General features: G+C 55.7%; 1 protein-coding gene across 13 annotated transcripts in view; it reads right to left on the minus strand.

The window, feature by feature from the left end:
- ZNF532 (zinc finger protein 532) overlaps positions 1-20088 on the minus strand; it is a 112548-nt gene extending 92460 nt beyond the window's left edge. Inside the window, exons 1-3 of one of the 13 annotated variants that reach the window (XM_075533190.1) lie at positions 19164-19403; positions 17542-17627; positions 17315-17382 (exon numbers count right to left, since the gene is read on the minus strand). In XM_075533190.1, coding sequence (XP_075389305.1) covers positions 17315-17382; positions 17542-17555 — 82 coding nt within the window. In that variant the 5' untranslated portion in view covers positions 17556-17627; positions 19164-19403. Of the gene's footprint in view, positions 1-17314; positions 17425-17541; positions 17628-17940; positions 18160-18422; positions 18593-19163; positions 19404-19859 lie in introns of those variants that run through there. The other 12 variants (XM_075533189.1, XM_075533180.1, XM_075533177.1 and 9 more) reach the window with 12 other exon arrangements.
- Between the last annotated feature and the right edge of the window lie 462 nt (positions 20089-20550).

The raw sequence follows: 20550 nt of genomic DNA on the forward strand, positions 1-20550 counted from the left end.
CACATCTAGGTGACTTGGCATCACTTGGTTTGTAAAGAAAAAGTTGTCTGTCTTAGTTCGGGGAGTAATGCCTGGGGTCTCCAACGCTTGGGAGCAGCCATCGAAGATACAATTCTTGGTCTCCTCTCACCTGGGGCGAAGGAGAGGGTGAAGGAGACCAAGAAACAAAGGAAGAATTGGACCACCGATTCAAGCCACAGCCTCTCTACCCGAGAGCATGAGAACCAGATAGTGCCTGGCCACTACCATCAACTGTTCTGAGCTGGGACGCGAGAGGAGGTCTGTATTAGAACGTTAGAAAACTACCAGGATAAACAAACTAAAATTCATTAAAAGGGGCCAGGCCAAATGCAAGGATGAGGCGGAGAAGCCGGGAAGGACTGGGTGGGAATGCAAAGTCAGAAGCAGGATAAAAGCAGGGAAAGGCTGAAAGCTTCTAGGGGCAGCAAGGAATGTCTCAGCACAATAGGTCTGGGAGTGGTTGAGTGGGAGGTCAAAGTACTGAATACACTTTCTCCTACAGCACAATAACATGTCAAGGAAGGAAAATGTTTTCAAGGCCAGATGGACTGCCCTGATAGAGAGGCCGGAAGCATCCCCAAGACGACCACCCTGAGAGAGACCTTTCGACCTGGGTCACCTGGATCAGCCTATGCAAAAGTGAGTAAAACAATGGAATCCGGCCCTTGAAACCACCTAATCCAGGAGCCCAAGCCTTCACTCAGAAACCCAGATCAGGAGGCCCAGAGGCGCAGGGGAACCGGATGGGCAGAGACGACGACAGGAGGCCATTGCTGGCACCACGTGAGGGCCGTAACCACGGCCGCAGTCCATTTCCATTGTCTGTCCTCATTCACCGCAGACTTCTGCCGAGGTTTGATCAAAGGCAACCACCAGGTATTCTCCAGACAACAGTGCATCTTACAACAAGGCCTTGATGGAATACTGCCGGTTGCCAACGCCGCCTGGGGACCCCATGTTAACTCGGAGTAGACTCGTGTCATACAGCGGAGCTCTTCCCTGGCTGTCTTCTCTGGAGGAAGGACACCGTGTCGGTCTTCCCAGGGGTCTCAGGGTGGATTTAAAGCGCCAACCTCTGGGGTTCGTGGTTGAGTGCTCAACATTTTGTGTCAGCGAAGGGTCTCCCGGCTTCATACTTGCCTCTGACTCCGATTACAGTAGCCCTTTGAGGGGGGTTTAGAAGCCCACTGGTCACCTTCACTGAACATTACACCCCTCTTTTAGGGTCAGCAGTAACCCCGCTCACCGAGCTGTTGGGAACAAGGAGTGCTTTGGTCTTGAGAACTGAAGTGAGGCTGGGGAAGACAGGTTAAGAGTTACACTTGTCTCAACCGACAGGCTGGACCTGCAGGAGCTGGGGGAGCCCCCTAGGCCGTGTGCACAGTGAAGAGAAAGCCAAGAGGACTTCTGCCAAGGAGAGGGCACCAGGCGGTGACAGAGGTCATGATGTGGCCCTGGAAAGACTAAAGTATAAACCCAGTGCAGGAGGCCGGCTGAATTCCTAGTTTCAAGTCCTCCCTTTGTCACCATGTTATCTAAACGGCGTCTTCATCATGTGTGCCATGTGCCATGCAAACACCCACCCCAATCAGAATCCTGGTACAGGGCAGTACTTGCTCCACACCAGTGCACGCAACTCACCTCCATCCCCATCCCACAGAAGGCCACAGGGAACGCTGGTTCCGGACACGGTCATTTATCCAGTGATCGCTGGTATGGCATCTACTTGTCTTCGTCCACCTAATTCCGCCAGCATCCAGTAGCTCTCTCCTGGGGGCACCCAGAGTTTCAGACCACCCGGGTTCTGCCGTCCAGTGCACTTACACAGCCACTGGGCTGCCTTCTTGTGCTTCTTAGTTCTTGCCCATTTCACTGGACTTCTGGCCAACCATCTTGGTTTGCCTCCTTTTGTCCTGCCTACCTGTCTCGTCTAGGACTCATCACTTGCCAGACGACTTGTGGCATGCTCTGGTGCTGGCCAATAAGCATGAAGACCTTCTGAACTCAGATTCACTTTCTGTGGCTCTGACCTCTTCTCCTCAGGGCTGGTCCCACGGTGTTTCCTGTCTTGAATGCCCCACCTTGTCTCTACTTTTCCCAAGAACCACCCTGCTCCACTTCCAGCCATCTGTGACTCACAACCACACCCTCGGGTCCAGAGAGTGCACTGCTCACAACAGGGAGTGGGCGGGCTCGATCAGCGACTAATAAATCATATTCTGAGTGCCAGTCACACAGCCAGAGCCCTCAATGTAAGAGCCAGTCCTACCTAACATTCAGCCAGGATGCCTGAGAGAAGGGGGCCTCCCTCATCCAGAATACTGGGGCATTCATCAGGAAACAGAAAGCAGTTCTCACGCCAGGCAATCTCATCAATGCGTTTTCTTTCCCCAAGTTAAAAGCACACTGAAGTTTCCTCCCCATGCCACAGGGCAAGCACACACTATACCAAACTCCTCTCCTGCAGCTCAAATCACGGTTTGGCTCAGGTCCAAAGATGACCTCCCCCCACCCCCCGCCCCCGGCCTACCCCAAGACATCTGGACCCATGGCGTTACGAGCAGCTGTCTCCATGATGCGTGTGTGCGGAAGGTGCACGGGGTGGGGATCAGCCATTTGTCACGGCCGCCCCGTGAGCTGGCTCGCTGTTAGCACCCGCTCTAAGGAAAGTCACGAGGCTCAGTGGTAGGCTCCGGCTTTGAGCCTTCATCTTCCACCAGGGACTACATCCCTGAGCCAGACCAGGCCCGGGGCTCCCAGGACAGTGGCTTTACACGGGGAGGAGGCAAGGGACGTGGGGCTGTTTCCACGCAAACTGCCTTCATCGCCACAAAGCCAGATTTAGAAGGTGCTTGGCCACCCTGACGGAACATTTGGGTCAAAGACTCTATAGAAGAATCCTGATCAAAGGGGGCGGGGGTGGGGGGGGCACAGAACAGAATTTCAAATTCTAATAGAATCCAGACGTTCTGAACCCCTAGAGGAATAAGGAACTCCTGAAACTATTTTTACCTTGAGATCACCCCTACTTCTTAAAATCAAAAACATCCCCCCAGAAGGCGTCAAACACCAAGCGATAGTTTAGCTTTCCTTGGTGAAGGAAAGGCGCAGCTTACTACTCCCCAGAAGTGTCCAGGGGTCCATAAAGAAAAGGAATGTTTGGAAACTGATGATGGTGCCGACAGGGACAGTTCTACCCTCTCCTACAGGCCCCGGCCCCATGGCAGAGTTTGTTTAGTGAAGGCAATAAACGGCCTGCCTTGACCGTTGTCCCCCTCGAGGATCTAGCTACTGGGGATCAAACTGACAACAGCCACGACTCACAAAATCAGGCAGGAGCCTCGGGGGCAGCAGGGTTACGTTCCTGGGGGAAGAACTCAGGGAAGCAGGCTAAGAAAGAATCGTCCCACAACTCAAAAGCACGCAGTCGACCATCGCTGAGCCGCAGATGTAGAAACTGGTGCCTTAGGGTACACACGGTACATTCAAAAAAAGACTCAAGGAATTCAAAGACGATGGAATTTTCCCACCAACTTTCTCAAGGCCCCTCAATTTTGCTGTGTATACATTACCCAGCAGAAGCTGAAAGAATGTCTTAAAAATAAACTGCAACTGGGGATGAAAAACACATTGCGTCAAAGCAGGTACCCTTGCCTGCCACCCAGGCCTGATTCCAAGCTCAACAGGGATCTTCCGTTTCCTGGGAGGACACATATCACAAGACCAAAGTGCCCGAGCTAGCAGGGCTGGAGGGGCAGTAAATAAAACCCTTTGCTATCAACTCACAAGAGCTGCCATGGGACAGATGAGGACTTCCCCGTGGGGTTTCCAAGACGGTGACGGTTCCGGGGACGGGCTGCCCCATCGGTTTTCCTGGTGGGTTCAAACTGCCCACATTTTGGTCAGTCACTGGACACTGTAACCAAACAGGTAGAAGCAAGGTTTCGAGCAGGTTCGAAACGGTCCAGTCATGGTCAGGGAAACAAGGACAGGCAGCACACCAGCCGCAGAGCCCGGGCTCTCTCGAATGCCCTTTTGTGACTCGAGTCACCACTTTGAGAGCTGAGGGGTGCCCGAGGCAAACCCTGGCATGCTCCATGGCCCCCTGATGCATGGCCAGGCTGAATAAGAGGACAGAGAGACTCCAGGAGAACGGAGCCTTTAAATGATGGTGTTGGCACAGAATGTCGAAAGGACCACGGACTGCCAGAAGAACAAACAAATCAATCTTGGAAGAAGTGCAGCTAAGATAAGGTTCTTCAGAGAAAGGATGGCAAGCCTTTGTCCCCCGCATTTTGGGCGACGTGCTGTCAGACAGGAGTAGCCCCTGGAGAAGGACAGCACGCTTGGTCAGGTCATCCCGGAAGAGGAAGACGCTCCATGAGATAAACTGACGCGACAACAGGAGCACACGAGGCCTGCCAGGATGGGGCAGGGCAGGGCCGGGCAGCCCTTCGTCTTGTGGCACGGAAGGTCACTGTGAGTCATGACCCACTCAGGGCACAGAACAGTAAAAACAGGAAGCAGACGACGAGTCTGTGGGTTTTCGTTTGGTATTTTAGGCAAAGGGGCAGGGGAGGGCCACTCACACATAGCAGCTGACCACACCACTGGGCTGCGTCCATAGGCACCGCGGCCCACTGCCTGCCTGGGTCGAAACCCCACACACACTGTGCTTGCGTTCTACACCCGCAGCACGTGGGGCCCACCGGCTCGAGGCGCTAGCCTGACAAACTCTGGTCCGATCCGAAGCACCTGCATCAGAGATTAAATTGTGCCTCTCAAAATACGTTTTATAAAAAAGACTAACCTCCGTGCTGGGGCCTGCACTCAAACAAACTCGTGCCATGGGGTCGGGGCCTGTAGGACGGGGTAGAACCGCCCCCGGGGGGAGTTGTACAATTGGCACCACAGTCAGTTTCCAGACATTCTCGGAGCAGCGAACCGTCTTTCTTCACTCGTGCAGCTAATATCAAATGATGTCATCGTGTTAATGAAGCAGTGTCGGCTGTATCTTACGTCATCTCTTCCAGGAAAAAAAAAAAACACAACAGAACAGGCAGAGATGGGGGTGGAAATGCCAAGTGAGGTCATGAACACCCACAAACAGAAGTCCAAAGCAAGGATCATCCCCTAGAGCAGCGGTTCTCAACCTGTGGGTCGTGACCCCTTTGGGGGTCGACCAACCCTTTCACGGGGTCGCCCACTTCCTAACAGTAGCAAAATGACAGTGATGAAGTCGCAATGAAAATAACTATGGTTGGGGGGTCACCACATGAGGAACTGCATTAAAGGGTCGCGGCATTCGGAAGGTTGAAAATCACTGCCCTAGGACCAGTTGGGGGAGAAAGCCTTCCCAGGGAGCCGAGGCCCTGTATTCTGACTTCCAGCTTCCTTAACTGTGAAAGAGGCTGATTAGGGGCTACATCACAAGCATTAGCGCCAGTGGGCCTGGCAGTGTTCTGTTCTGCTGTTGCACACAGTCGTCCATGTGGAAACAACCTGGCAGCATCGAACAAGGAACTGTTAGGAAAGAAACCTGTTTGTGAAAGCCACCCACCACCCATGGCACCAGATCGCTAAGACAACACGGAAGGCAGAGTTTGCATCTGGGAACAAGGGAGCCGTGCTGACCCCATCTGGACTCACAGGCACCACGGGCCAATCTGGGCAGGGTCCCTGTGGAAGTCAGTTGGACCATCTCAAGGTCTGGAGGCAGAGGCGGCCGCAAGTCTAGAGACCCTCGCTACTCAAGGTGGGGCCCATGGGCCATCTAAAACATCGCTGGGGAGCCGATGGGAAATGTGCGCACTCAGGTCCTCTTACTCGATCGTTACCCACACTTTGGCACTGTCCCCGGGGACCCAACTTCACATGACAGTGTGGCATGTGCTGTTCAGACAAGCGTATCCAGGGCCTGGTGTGGACTCAAACCAGGATCAGGACACCCAATAAGAGCTTTTCTACGGGGAAGCAAAGGGAATCAGGGACCACCGGTACCTCACCCCAGACCCTGCCTCAAATCTAGAACCACCGCTTCTTAGGGGTGCAACTTTCAACAAGACACTTAACTCAGTTCCTAACTCGCGGCCGTAGAGTTGATGCTGATTCACAGCAGCCGTACACGACAGGGTCCAATTGCTCCCGTGAGTCTTCAAGGCTGAAACGCTTCCTGGCAGCAGAAAGCCCCGTCTTACTCCTGCCGAGTGGCTGGCGGTTCTGATCTGCCGACCTCGCAGTCAGCAGCGCAATTCATAACTACCCCGCCACCAGGGCTCCAGAGGGTTCCACATAATCACCATAAAAACGACACGGTACGTTAGCATCGCTTTTCCACTCGATTGAGTCTTCACAGTCAGGTGTGGACCTTATCAGACGCTGGGCGTTAATTACTTCGAGGGCTCAATGACCACGTGTGGCTGGAGCAATCCTAGAGCCGCTAGTTGTCCCTGGGTGCCTTCTCCCCAATGCCCAGCAAGCAGGCAAACGAGCAAGCAAGGCCCCTCGCTGCTGCGGAACGCACACAGGGGCCCTGTGGGTGGGGAACAGGACCAGAGAGAGGCTCTGGCCACCCCGGCAATGGCCAGAACAGACTTAATGCTTATCTTTCTTTTTCTCACAGTCAAGGTTGGGTCTGCTGTTTGCTGTCGCAGATTCCGGGCAACATAAATAACACCCGCCCCCCCCAGAGTGTCCACCAAGACAGCCGCTCACGGACGTCCCCTCGGAGCAGAGATGGTTGAAGTACAGGATGAGGAGTACAAAATCCAGACAGGATGCTCCAGCGACAATTACAGTGATGACCAGCAGACAGAAATAGCCCTGTGCCCTGCTCCCGCTCCAGCGACCCAGCGCAGAGCATCTGCAGCTGCAGTCCTACAAGACTGGCTGTGGCCAGGTGCCTGCCGGTGCACTGTGGGCTCAGTGATCCCAGCTGACCGAGCAGAACCGCTCCTTGGAGCTTTGCACGAGGCCATTACCACCTTTAAGGAAATAGGTCACCTGGTCTTTTCTTCCACAGACCGGCCGGTGGGTTGAAACAGCCAACCTACCCATCAGCCACGGAATACTTAATCAGAACACCACACCAGAGTTCCTGACCCAGGAAACTCACTGCCACTGAGCCCATTCTGACTCACAGTGACCCTAAAGGACAAGCCAGAACTTCCCCAGTGGGTTTCTGAGAATGTAACTCTTTACGGGAGTAGAAAACCTCGTCTTTCTCCTACAGAGCGGCTGGTGGTTTTGAACTGCTGCCCTCGCCATTAGTAGCACAAGTTACCCACTATGCCACTAGGGCTCCCTAGGATTCCTGGAAATGGCAAAAGCCAAACCACTGCCCTCAAGTCCATTCTGACTCAGTCAACCTGTGCAAGATTCTTGAGACGGCCAAACTTCACTAGAGCAGAAAGCCTCATCTTTTGCCCTCGGAAAGGCTGGTGGGTTTGAACCAACGAACTTGCAGTGAACAGCTCAGCACCTAACCCACAGAGCCACCATGGCTACCTGACAAGGACGGTTTTCTTGGTTGAAAACGGCATCTTCTTGCAAAGGAGGCAGCAGAGGGGAGAGGAACGCTCTACTGCGAGACCGAGAAAAGAGCCAAATCTGGAGCGGCTGGGGAGCCCAGAACGATGGCTGACATGGACAGGACTTGTCTGTGTCCAGGGGAGCCTTGGTGGTGCTGTGAGTGAGTGCTGGGTTGCTAACCTCAAGGCTGGTGGTTCAAACCTAACGATCGATGCTCAGGAGAAAGATGAGGCTTCCTGTGGATGTAAAGATTTACCATCTTGGAAACTGGGCCGTTCTGCTGTTCCATGGGGCCCCTAGGAGTCGGAACCAAGGGGAGGAGGAGTGGGGTCGGACCACCATGTATCAGGCATCTGCTACTCACCGCAGGGGCGTCTAGTCCTTGTAACAAAGCTTGAGAAAAGTACAGCTTCATTTAAGGAACCTATCCAAGATCCCAGAGCTACTGAGCTACAGAAGTGGGGGCTCACGGTCACATGATAGGGGCACCTACGGAGGCTTTTAACCAAATGCTCCTCTCTCTGCTGGGCACGTGATCCTCAGTGTCTCTGTCGTCCCCGAGGCCTAGAGCCTCCCCATCACAAAAATGCCACAGAAAGGGCACAGCAGCTTCAATGTCAGTGGGCGGCTTAGAGCACACAGACTGAGCTCACACACTCCCTCCCACGCTCATGTCAGGACTGCCGCGATGGTCCAGATTAAAGTCACGGTCCTACTTCTGCAATGTCAAAATAGCAGCCAGCTTGTCCCTCGTGTCATTTCTGTGCCCCAATTCCCACTCTCCTGGAAAACGAGGCTGCGTCTTTCAAGGGGAGACAAGGCAACCGCAAAGCTGGTGTGATCGCTGTTGCTAGGTGACACCTGTCCGTCCTGGCTCATGGTGACCGCATGTACCAGTGAGAAGCACTGTGTGGTGCTGCATCATCTCCACACCTTTCCTGTGTCTGAGCCCACGGTGCCACGCCGCCTAGTTGAGTGTCTTCCTCTCTTGTGCTGGCCTTCAACTTTCCCACGCACGATATCCTTCAGCAGGGGCCAGCCCCTCCGGTTAATATGCCCAAAGCACTGGAGATGGAATCTCTCCATCGTAGCTTCTATGGAGCGTGCTGTGACGATGTTAAATCTGAAGGCATCATCCGGTTTTATTAGATGATGGGCATAACCCGATCTCCAGCCGGAGACCTCAAACTATCCCTCCCTCTGGTCTTGCTGCTAACTCGGCAAAACTGCTTACAACAGACTAACTCCTGTGAGTGCCCCGTGCTTCAGGCTCACAGGACAGGAGCCGAACACTATGGCAGAGGCGGTGTGGGGCAAAGGGTCCAAGTGCTTGGTTCAAACTCCACATGATGGCCTCCCTCTCCCACCCCTCACACATCCGGGCGCATCCTTGAAAATAAGATCATTAAGTACTTGAAGGACTTCAAAGGATGTGATCCTTCCAAATAGCTTTGGATGTTCCGACCCACTAGGTTTTTTTCCTAGCGAGAATCTGTTTCTCACTGGAGACAATCATGAACATCAAAAGCCGTTCCTAACCCCGTGTGAGAGTCACGGTCTGCAGAAAGGAGAAGTCAGTGCCCCGGCTGACCTTCGTTTATCACCTTGGTTTTCTCAGGCTGCTCCTGGTCTGGACTCCTCGCTCAGGACGGCAACGTTGCAAATAGTACCTGACTGAAAACTCAACCACCAAACCCTGCGTGATCGGCCCCGAGAGACCAGGGAGCAGAGACCCGCCTCCTGGGGAATGCTTGGGACAACTCAAAGACCCTGCATTTGTGCAAAACTTGCCTTATTTCAGACTCCAGATTCAGAGGGAACAGAGCTGACACGCCACCGCCCTCACCCCCACCCCTCGCTCCCCCTAACTCTAAAACAGAATTCGGAACTTCTTGTCTGCAGAAGCTGGATTTCAAGAACTGTCTAAATCTCTCTCTCTCTCTCTCTCTCTCTCTCTCTCTCTCTCTCTCATAAAATACTTCGTCCCCAGTACTGCTTTGAATTCACCTCAATTCCCACATCCTCTTCAAAGAGCATGCAACGAAAACATTGTTGTTCCTTTCTCCCTTCCGATTTGAATCCTCCGCCTAGTGCCAAATAAAATGGTCTCCATGTTTCTAACATGCTCTTTCTGGTGGTGTCCCTGGTGTTTTCAGATCGTCTCTGCACTCCACGCCGACGGCAGGAGACCTGGGAGAATCACCCTGTACCTCCAACTTCTCCCTTCCATAAGGCACCGCCTCTGCCTTCACCGCGGACCACCTGTCCCCACAATGCACCCATTTCTTTGCTCCTAGGTATCAACTTGTGCCGGGTGTTCTCCGGCTCCTCCTTCTAATCCCACGCCCTTCGTTAATCCACCTCCCAAGGTCCTAGAGCACAAAGCCTGCCCTCCCCCCACCAGTCAGAACAGCCTAGGGGGAAGGAACCAGGTTCAAATCCTGCCTTATCGCCATTTATTGGAGCACAGTGGGTTACGTGTTGGGCTGTTAGCCTCAAGGTCAAAAGGTTGAACCTACCAGTCCTGAGAAAGATGAGGCTTTCTACTCTCAGCCTCAGAAGTCCACAGGGGCAGTCCCACTTGGTCCTCCAGGGTCACTATGGATCAGAATGCCCTGGACTGCAGTGAGTGTGGGTTGGTATTGGAAGAAGTACAGCCAGAATGCCCCTCAGAGGCAAGGAGGAGACTGCGTCTCACATACTCTGGACCTGCTGTGAGGAGAGGCCAGTCCCTGCAGTAGGACATCATGCTTGGTGACAGAGTGAAGATCTTTGACAAGACAGACCGGCACCGTGGCTGTAACCATGGGCTCACACAGCAGAATGATTGTGAGGGGGACGCAAGACTGGGCAGGTCTGTTCTGCAGCACATGGTGTCGCTCTGAATCAAAACTGACTCCCTGGCACCTAACAATCACCAGGGTCTCTGTCTCAGTTTCCCCCGGGGCTTTGTTCATTCGGGTTGAGAATTTGTCTTTGCATCCCAGCTGTATGGAATCGGAACCTATAACTTTGACAACCGATATCACTGGGGGGGGGGGGGGGGGCCCGGCATCCTTCCTGACCTGGAAATGCTCATGCTCTCGGAAGGGAGTGGTGCTTGGACACCACTCCCCAAGTGCTGGTGTCTCTCTCACCTGACTGTCTTCAGCAGACTGGGTCTGTAATGGCTACACCAGGGACTTGAGGGACTTTTCTTCCTCTCTGGAGATGTTGCAAGAATCCTGGTGGCTCGGCGGGTGGAGGTCGGGCTGTTAACCAAGGCCATTAACTCGCTGCCCCCCCCCCCTACCCACCACCCCTGTGCAAGTCAGGTTGCACTCCATAGTGCGTTCAACATCTGATTCATCAGTAGACTGCCAGGACATTGTCCACGGCACCTCTGGGTGGACTCGAACTGCTCACCTTTTTGTTCGTGACCAAGCAGGTTATCAGCTTGCACCACCCACGTCCTCTGACCTAGGAGCCCAAACGCAACCCTCTCATGCCCTCCGGTGCCACTTCTGTGCTATGTGCCAGATACTCCCAGTCTAAGCCTCCAGCCCAAACCACACCACGAACGCCCGGCTGACTGATCCAGGACCCGAAGGTCATCCAAGGGTTGAGTCCTCATGCGAGACCTGCTGACTCTCCTCCATCGTCTGAGCCAAAACTGAACTCCACATGCTCAAGAACCTTCTACCTCCAGCTATAGCCACTCTGGTATCTCTAGCTCAGTGGCCCTGGAGACTTCCTCCACGCCTCCCTTTCCAGCCCCTCCCCACCCCAGGGCCCTGATCCCTGAAGTCCCCACCCACCACCCAGCCCACTAACAGTGCCCTAGACCACAACCCGGTCATCAATGGCTCTTCACCTCCACGCTGATGGTGCAGTGGGTCCCTTATTGGACTGCTAACGGCGAGGTCAGCAGTTCAGAACCACCAGCTGCTCTACAGGAGAAAGAGGAGGCTGTGGAGGCTGTCTACTCTCAGCAAGATTTCTTCTCCTTGCCTCCAGGCATGACCACCTCCATTCCAAGCTCTGATAGACCCTTTCTGATTCAAAGGAAGTCTTCCCGCCAAGCCTGCTTCCACCCACGAGAAGGGGCTGTGTGGATGCCTCTGGCTGGCCCCTAACTTCATCTCCTCCTGCCCCCTAGCCAATCCTGCAGGCATGACCTCACCTCCACAATGCCAGCCCGCATACTGCTCCATGGGGTGCTGGCATCTCCCCCCAGTCTCTACCAGCCCTGCACCTGCACCGCCCCCCCTCTCATTGGACTGTCCCAGCTCTTCTCAGAAGCCACCTCTCAAAGGCTCCTCAGACCAGGTGTCAGTAGGCAGCCTCACTTCACACCCTTATCATGCCACCTGGATTCGTCACCAACTGCCCCTCAGCACCTAGCACAGGCCTGGTGCTCAGTCAACAGCACCTACTGCCCCAAACACCAACTCACTGCCATCAAATTGATTCCAACGCTCAGCGACCCTATAGGACAGGGTAGAACTGCCCCTGTGAGTTTCTGAGACGGTCACTCTTTACAAGTAGAAAGCCTCCTTTTTCTCACTCAGTGGGACTGGTGGTTTCAAACTGCCGACCTTGCACTGAGCAGCCCAGGGCATAAACCACTGGTATAATTCCACATTAAAATCACTTTCCCGTTCCTGGGCTCTCCCCACACCCCTGTGCGGCCTTCACCTCTGTCCACATGTTCTTCCCACCTCACAGCCACCATCTGCTTCCTTCGAAGCACACCTGTTTCCAAAACATCTCCGTGCCGTTGTTCACCCATCACTCAAGTGCTCTCCCTTACTTACGACAAAGGTATGGAAACTGACCAATTCCAAGTATGAAAACAGCATCAGCATCTTGGCAGCCGATAAATCAGCCCAATTAGAATAATCTGGTGCTTACACACACACACACACCCTAAGATTTCCACAAGGATCTCTGGTGTCGCTTTCCACACTTTCGAAGGGGAAAAGGAAAACTGCCAAATGTTCCTGAAGAGATGAAAAATAATAGCTGTGGAAATAAAGGTCACGCTACCACTCGCCGCTTCCTGGCTCCAGTTTGGGCTAATTCCAATTAGTTCTGGGAGATAAAGCATGACATCCCTTTAGCAAGTGTCCTATCATCATCGCCATCGCGAGTGTCTTTTAGACAACGTCCACCGCCATCTCTTGCTTAGCAAGTCTTAACCTCGCCAGACACGGTGGGATCCTTTTCTGGTGAGTTACGACGAACTGCAAGTATTTTCCCTTTAAGAATCTGAATTCTGGTTGATTTTGCCATCCCACTTCTCAGAAGTCACAAGAGAGAAGTCCAAACTTAGTGCCAGCAAAGGAAAAAAAGCCAAGAATGAAAAACCTGTCCACAAACATGGTTAGTGGGTTTACTCATGATAGCCCCAAACCGAAAACCCTTCCAATGTCCTGCAAGCAGTGGTAAGTCCGCACAGCAGAGTGCTGCTTGGTGACGGGAGATCTCTTTGTAAAGCCTCATTGTACACCAACAGGGATGAGCCACACGCCTGCTTCCACGGCCAGTCATTGCCAATCGGGGCTCCGTCAACTCTGTCCACTCCAGACCCCTTCTCCCCGGGGGGATCGGCATCCCCTAGGATTTAACCCCCGTTTGGTTTTGAATTACTTTGTGGTCCCCACGTGTTCAGAAACCTTCTACTGTTGTCAGGCTTTCTCCAGGCCCCCACGTGCAGTTACAGAAGCTCTGATTTATGTAACATTCTGGAAAAAGCCCAAACTACAGCAGCATCAGAGAGCACCAACCAGGGGCCGGGGTGGGAAGAGGAGTCGGACTAGAAGGGGGCAGCAAAAGGGAGTGTTCGTCTTGGCAAACCCAAAGCATCAGGCCCGTAGCCCCCAACTCGGCTCTGACTCACAGTGACCCCAAATGGCTCAGAGGAGAGCTGGGTCCCACAGGCTCTTCTGCGGTCGTGATCGTTCAGAACCCAAGCCTTTCTTCCACTTGCCTCACCCCGGGGTTCCACAAACCTGTTCTGTATCCTGGCCTAGGGGCTGGCCCATGGGGTTTCCAAGGCTCTCGCCTTCCCAGGGGTAATCCAAACCGCTTCCTCCTGAATGGTGGCCGGGTTCAAGGCTCCAGCCCTCCGGTGGGGAGCCCAGCACTCAACCACTGCACCACCGGGTGTCCCTTGATTGGACACAGGACTGTGTGTGTCTGACAAACCCCACAGAACTCACTGTGAAGCACAGCATCCATCCGATGATACTGCCGACTTTTAACATGAAAAAGTGAACCCTCTAACCAGGACCTGGCTCAAGTCACCCCTAAAATACAGTTAAGACCAAGGTGTGGGCTTCTTTTATCTTTACTACAGCCCAGACAGCGGCCCTGGTGAAGGCAAACTATCTTGCCCAGGAAGCATTTCGGGGGAGGGGGATGTGTGTGTGGGGGGGTGCGTGCATGCGCTCGCGCGTGTTGGGGGATACCAATTCTAAAATGCCGAATTAGACTCACAGTGACCCTAGCATGTGAACTGCGTGTGACCGTATAGAACTGCCCCCGAGCGTCTCCCGGCTATAATCTCCCACCCAAGTACTCACCAGGCCCGAGCCTGCTCAGCTCCCGAGATCAGGGTGTGTTCAGGGTGGTATGGCAGACCACCGGGTCTTTCTCCAATGATGGCTCTGCCGACTCAGTAGCTGGCGACAACCAGCGGGTCACCAGCCCATGGCCATCAGAGCTACTTCCCCTGGGCCTACCACGGCTGTCTGTGAGTTGTTACAGGAGCAAACCCCCATGATCGGTCTCCCTGGAGGGGGGGGCAGCTCATAGCTAATAGTCCCCCGCTTACCCACCAGCGCCTCCGGGGCACCTTCTAACAAGAGCCACTGGCTTGTTCACGGCCTCCTTTTTAAATCAAACAAGTTACTTCCAACTCAGGGTGAGCCCTGTGTGCCACAGAGAACTGCCCGCCTCGGGGGCTTCAAGGCTGCAATCTTTTGGGGGATCGCCTACTTTCCAAGGCACCTCTGAATGGGTTTGAACTGCCAACCCTTCCTTCAAACCAAAAACCTCACCATCATGGAGTCAATGCCGGTGCCTAGCAACACTATCCTAGGATAGAACTGTCCCTGTGAGTTCCCTGATGGGAGTAGGAAACCCTGCCTGTCTCCTGAGGTTTCGAACTGCAGACCTTGTGGGTAGCAGCCGGATGCTTAACACGAAGCCAGCGGGGCTCCTAAGCCTTCCCTCAGCAGCATCCAATTCCAAACAACGCCTGCCAACTGACTCTGACTCATTGCAGCCGCACTCCAGAGGGCAGGCCTGCCCTCGGGGGTTTTCCAAAACTGCCACCTCTGCAGAAGCCGACTGGCACGTTTCTCCCTCGGAGAACTGGTAGGTTCAATCCACCCACATCAGGGCGGCAGCCAAGTCTTTAACCGCCGTGCCACCAGGGCTCCGCCGCTGTCAAGGTGGGTGGGGACCGAGCGCATGTCAGCCTCATAACCCTGGCTGCGGGGTTCTTTCCCATGGAAAAAATGACCCTCTGAACAGGGGAATGATAAAAAACAAGCAAGGTTTCAACACAACACACAGTTACGCTTTCTTTCCAGCCTGCTCTCGGCCAAACCTGCGCATTCCTGTAGTGAGGGAGGGGGTGACCCAGCACATCCCTCTCCTAGGCGGCTGCAGGCGAGCCCCTGGCTGGAGGTGGAGCTGTCCTGACAGCAAGTCCCATAGTCAACAGCTCCGCACAGACCCCAGCCGTGGGTGTCCCCCTCCTGCGTGTACCCTCCTGGCCCTCCCAGGCAGGACTGTGCTGACATGCCCAAACCCAGAACCAGCCGAGGCCAAGGCCAGGGAGCGGAGCAGCGGGGCCTGCTACACTACTCTATCTCAGCAGGCGATCTAACACCTGAGACCAGCCTCTGTCCGGGAGGAGCTCAGGATTGCAGCCTGGAGAACCAGCTCACCCAGCCCTTGCAGCTGGAAAGACAGACGCCCGCAAAAACAAATGCTGTTTTCCAGGAGACTTCTGGTGGGGGAGGGGCAGCCACAGGGCTCAAAACCGCCAAGCGAGTCTGTAAGCCAGAACATTCCGGGCACTGCATCCCCTCACAAAAAGGCATTTTAAATGCCTTGGAGAAGGTGGGGGGCGGGAGGGTCACTTGCAAAGATTCCACTGCAGATCTTAAAAATAAAAACGACTTGACTTTTTCAAGAGAGGAGTAAATGACCAAATTACAAGCCAGCTTACTATGTGCTAAGCTAATTAAGGTTTATCATATTAACCATGTGAATTTGAGTCGGGGCACTGAGCAGGGGAGTAGAGGTGGTGGACACAACTGGGGTGCAATATCGACCAGGGCAGCTTGGCGAGTACATTCCTGCTAAAGTCAGGCACTCAGAAAGAGTGTGGGGTTGAAAGCCCAGTTTGGGTCCAGGGGTTGGTAAGAGGATTTTGTTCCATCTTGCCAGCCAGCTGTTTGCTGGCTGAAGCAGGCGATAAAGTCTACACTGACCACGCACCCATGTCTCCTTTCTGCCCATTTTCCCATCCAGAGTACATGCGTCCTCGCGTCAAAGGAGAAGCCATCTCAACAACAAAAGACCTGGAAGACTTGACACTCCTTCACTGCGACACTCTGCCCACAGCTGCCCTCACAGGACGCCGCTAGCCAGAGATTCCACACGTCCTGCTGAAGCCAGAGGGACAGCCAGCTTCCCCACTTCCCAGGAAAGGAAAGCGTCCATTACCCCACCCCATGCTTGCTTCTTTGGGCCCTCTGGGCGGTCCCTTGACTGAGCCAGCAAAGGCAGCCCAGAGTTCTATCTGTGGCTGAGATCAAGCTGGGAGAGGATTCTGGAGCCGCTGGTTTCCTGTTTGGGGAAGTTACAGGAACCCCCCAAGGCAAAATGGTGAGCATTCCCCTGCCAGCTCTGGCCCTCTTTGTTCTGCACCCTGCTCCACTCCCAGATGCCTCCCCCACTGCTCCTAGTGGAGGACCCGGGAAGCATGGCAGTTCCAGCCTCCCTGCAATCCTCTAAGGCCCGACCCACTTCCTACCACCATGGCTGGAAGGCCTGTTTCAGGCAGGCGCCCTCCTTACACAGAGGAAGCCGGGGTAGGGCTTCCTCCTGGAATGGCATTAGCATTCTACATTAAAATGTATGCCACAAGCAACCCAATGGCGACTCACTGTCCACAGCCCCCAGCCCACCCACCCCCAATCAATAAAAGACATTCCACCACTGAAGTCAGGAAGGGAAAAAGCCTTTCTTTCGGGTTAGCACAAGAGAGCAAGGCAGGAGGGTGGCGAGGCATGAATAAAAGGCAGAAGCCACCTCCAGCCTCCTCCTTGAATCCTAAAGGGGCGGCCAGGCCGCCTGGGTTTGGAGGGAACCCTTTCTGGGAACTGTGGGGAAACGGCCCCATCGGTGTGTGCAGTCCCCCCCACCTCCCCACCCCACCCCCATCATGTGCAGTCAGCAGCCTTCTGCACGAGGCCCTGAGGAGCCCGAAGCTATGCGCCCGCTTCTTCCCCGGCCGGCCGTGTCCATACCTAGACCTAAGGCATGTCATAAAAGTCGTCCCCATTCTCCACCCCTACCCCCCTCCATCACAACACCGGCATAAAGTCAGCCTCCTGTCCATAAACCTGGAACACCTTCCAAGCGTTCCTGCTCCCCTCGGTCCGGGGGAGGGGGGCGGGCATACAACCATCCTTCGGCCCCAGTCTGAATGTCTCTGGCAAATAGATATTTCAAAGTCATGCTCACATGCTCATGGTCTCACCTTGTGAACCTTGACCTTTTGGAAAGACTGGTGACCAACGTTCAGTTACTGTCACGCGGTGGCATTCTCTGCAAGCATGAAAGGGTTAAAAGCAGCCCCAGTCAACAGGCCTACAAGGAGAGGAAAGAGAGTGGGGAAGGGGGGTGGGGGGGTGGGAAAGACAGCATGTATGCCTTGCAGCAACCCTGGAATGCATTTATGCTGATCTCCTACAATAATACTGTTACCTTTTGGCCTTCATAACAGTCAGCAGTCTCCCCAACACCCTTTAGTAGCTTCTAAAAGGAAAAGCACATAACGGAAGAAGCCGCCACTGCAAAAGAAGGAAAGCATGCATAGTAGCATTCTCCATCAGCAAACCAACCACCATCCCAAACCCTCAGCTCATCTGGGGCCGGGTTTCTGTTAAAAATCCCCCAGAAAGAGCCTGCAGACACCCAGTGTCCCCACCCTAGCAAGGCACTTTTCTTCCCCCTTCCTTTAATAAGGGTCATAAATCTCAGCTCCTTGTCCATCCCTTAAGCAAGCGGAAAAGGCAGGCGGAGCCCAGTCATCTTAGAGCCTGCAAACGTGCCCGTCTCTGCCCTCTCCTCTACCCAGAAGCTGGGGCGCCGCTCGCCACGTACCAGTGCTGTGTGGTGTCTAAGGGTGCGTTCACTTAGTGTGTTGGGATGGTACCTTCCTGCAAGCGCCTCTGCTTTTGGCTGCCATGAAGGGAGGAAGCTGCTATCCCACTGTAGTAGCTCAGTGACTGCATTGTGTTCAGGAGCTGATCTGCCTCAAACCAGTTTCAACCGGTTCTGGTCACCCTACATAAAAAAGCTATGGCAACCCTTGCTGACTTACCAACAAGTCCCTGAAAACCACCAGCACTGGGGGTGGCGGGAGATCTCTCTAGGGGTGCATTTGCCTTTGAGGGCTTCTTGAGGAGGGGCAGGTCACCCTGTTTCCTGCCCCCTCTGCCCCACCCGGCCCCACCTCACCAGCATGCCGCTTGGAAATGCTCACCTCCCAAGCACCCCAGGGCCCCACAAGGCCATGTCCCCTCACCCGTCCACCCCCAAGCCCACCGCAGACACTGATTCCCCCTCCTCTTTCCCCCACTTACCTCCCACAACCTGGCTCAGATCTTTGTGTACCTGTGTGTCAGTGTGTTCCCTGGCTTGGTGGCTGACAAGGAGCCCCCGGAAGGAGACAAGGTGTCTCCTCCCAGGATGCGCCGGCTGCAGGAGCCGGCCTCGGCCTCCTCTCAGAGTGGTGCTGGTCGTTGACCAGGAGCCTGTCACCCCCACCCCACCCAGCCCCCTCCTCCCTGCCGTCCCTCTCCTCTCGCTCCCAGCCCTGTCACCACCAGCAGTAGCCCCCCCAGTCTCCTCCTCCTCCTCCTCCTCTCCTCCAGCCTTCTCCTCTTTCAGGCACCTGGGGGGGTGGGAGGGGAGAAGCCCAAACCCCTTCACCTCGTGGAGGAGACCTGGGGGACAAGGCAGGGGGCAGAGGGAAGAGAAGGCAGCGCGAGGCCTTTGGCAAACCCTCTGCGCCCCGCCGACACTGCAGGGGGAGGAGGCGTGCGCTCACGTGCCCCCCTTTCTGAACCTGTGGGCCTAGCAGAACCGGCGCATCCTCGGCCCCCCCAAGGAAGCTGGCAGGGCGCGAGGGCCAGCTGTCCCCCAGCCAGGCTGGGGCAGGCCACGGGGCCTGAAGCTCACGCGCTCACCCCAGCCCGCCAGGGTGGGCACGAGGGGCCGCGCCCCAGCTCCCGCAGAGCCCGCCGCACCCGGTCCCCCGCGGCCCTGCGCCCTCTCGCCCCGGTCACCCGGCCCCCCACCCGGCCCCGGAGGCGTACACCCACCCCCTGCCCGCGGTTGGCCTTCGCAGCGGTCAAGCCCGGCGTCTGGGCCACAGCTCGGATGACCTTTGTTCAGCGCGGCGCCGCCGGCGGCTGCTGCGGCGGCGGCGGCAGCGGCTGCTGTCGTCGTTGGGGCGGCGGCGCTTCCATGTTACGGGCGTGTCATCTGCATTCCCGCGGCCGGGGTCTGTGTGTGTGCGTGTGCGGTGGAGCGGCCTCGCCGCCGCCGCCGCCGCCGCCACCTCCCGGGTCCCGGGGCCGCCGCGCGGCCTCGCCGTGCGCCTGGCCGGCCCCGCGCTCCCCGGGCGGGCGCCGCGCTCTAGGCCGCGCGGCGGCAGCGGCGGGCCCGGCACGCCGGGGCCTAGGCCGGGGGTTGCGGGCCCGGGCGCCGGGAGCGCGGCCACCGCGGCGGCGAACAAAAGGGAGGCGAGCGAGGGGGAGGGGGCGCGGCGGGGGAAGGGAGGACCGACCGGGGAAAGCGGCGGCGAGCGCGACGCCCGCCCGCGCGGGCGCCCCAGCCCGCCAGCCGCACGCCGAGCCCGCCGCCCTGCCAGGGCTCGCCCATCGGGGCTCCGCAGGGCGGCTCGCCCCGGGGCGCGGGGGGCTGGGGGCCAGGGGACGCAGGGAGCGCTGCTCGGGCCGCCCCCGCCGGGCAGGCGCGCCCCCGGTCCTCTCTCGGTGTCCCCAGCCGCGACTTACTCGAGTGGAAGGAAGCAAGGCCTCGCCAAAAGATGGTTGAAAAGCCCGTGAGCCTCCACCCGGGATCTTGAAGCAAACGTGGTGTTTTGTTATCCTCGGAACGGTGGCGAATAAGAGAGAAGAGAGCACGCTATCTTCGGATACATTGAGAGCTGAAATTCTCCCTGGAGGTGCAAGAAGGGGCTCTAGGAGTTATTAGGGGTTTGGAGCCCTTTTCGCCTGAAACGGAGCCACAAAAGAATGGAAGACACCCCCTGGGGTGGGGAGAAAGCCCTGGTGTAAAAGACACACGTTTCGCTTGCAGAGAAAAAAAAAACCCACTGGGGCTAGATTGAAACATGGCATGTTGAGTTCATGTAGGTTTTTTGGTCCTGCGTGTGTATGTGCGCGCGCGCGCGCGCGCGCGGATGTGTGCGGTTGTGTTTTGTTTTGGCTTTTAATGGGGAATGATAGGGAGTAAACAAGATGTAATAGCTAGGTCTTTACATTCCAAAGGGGAGATGATGTACAAGTGCAACCAGCAGGCTTAGCACTTAGAGCAGGTGGTCCCAGACCTCCAGAGCACAAAAGACACCCATAGAAACCCGCTAAAGGCCACAAAGGTGTACAATGGCCGCACCGGCGAGAGGGAGACAAGCTACAGATTTCCATTCCAGAGCAAGCAACCCCGTGCCCTGCTTCCTGAGTTGTT

The sequence above is a fragment of the Tenrec ecaudatus genome, chromosome 15 (assembly GCF_050624435.1).
Source record: "Tenrec ecaudatus isolate mTenEca1 chromosome 15, mTenEca1.hap1, whole genome shotgun sequence".
Lineage (NCBI taxonomy): Eukaryota > Metazoa > Chordata > Mammalia > Afrosoricida > Tenrecidae > Tenrec > Tenrec ecaudatus.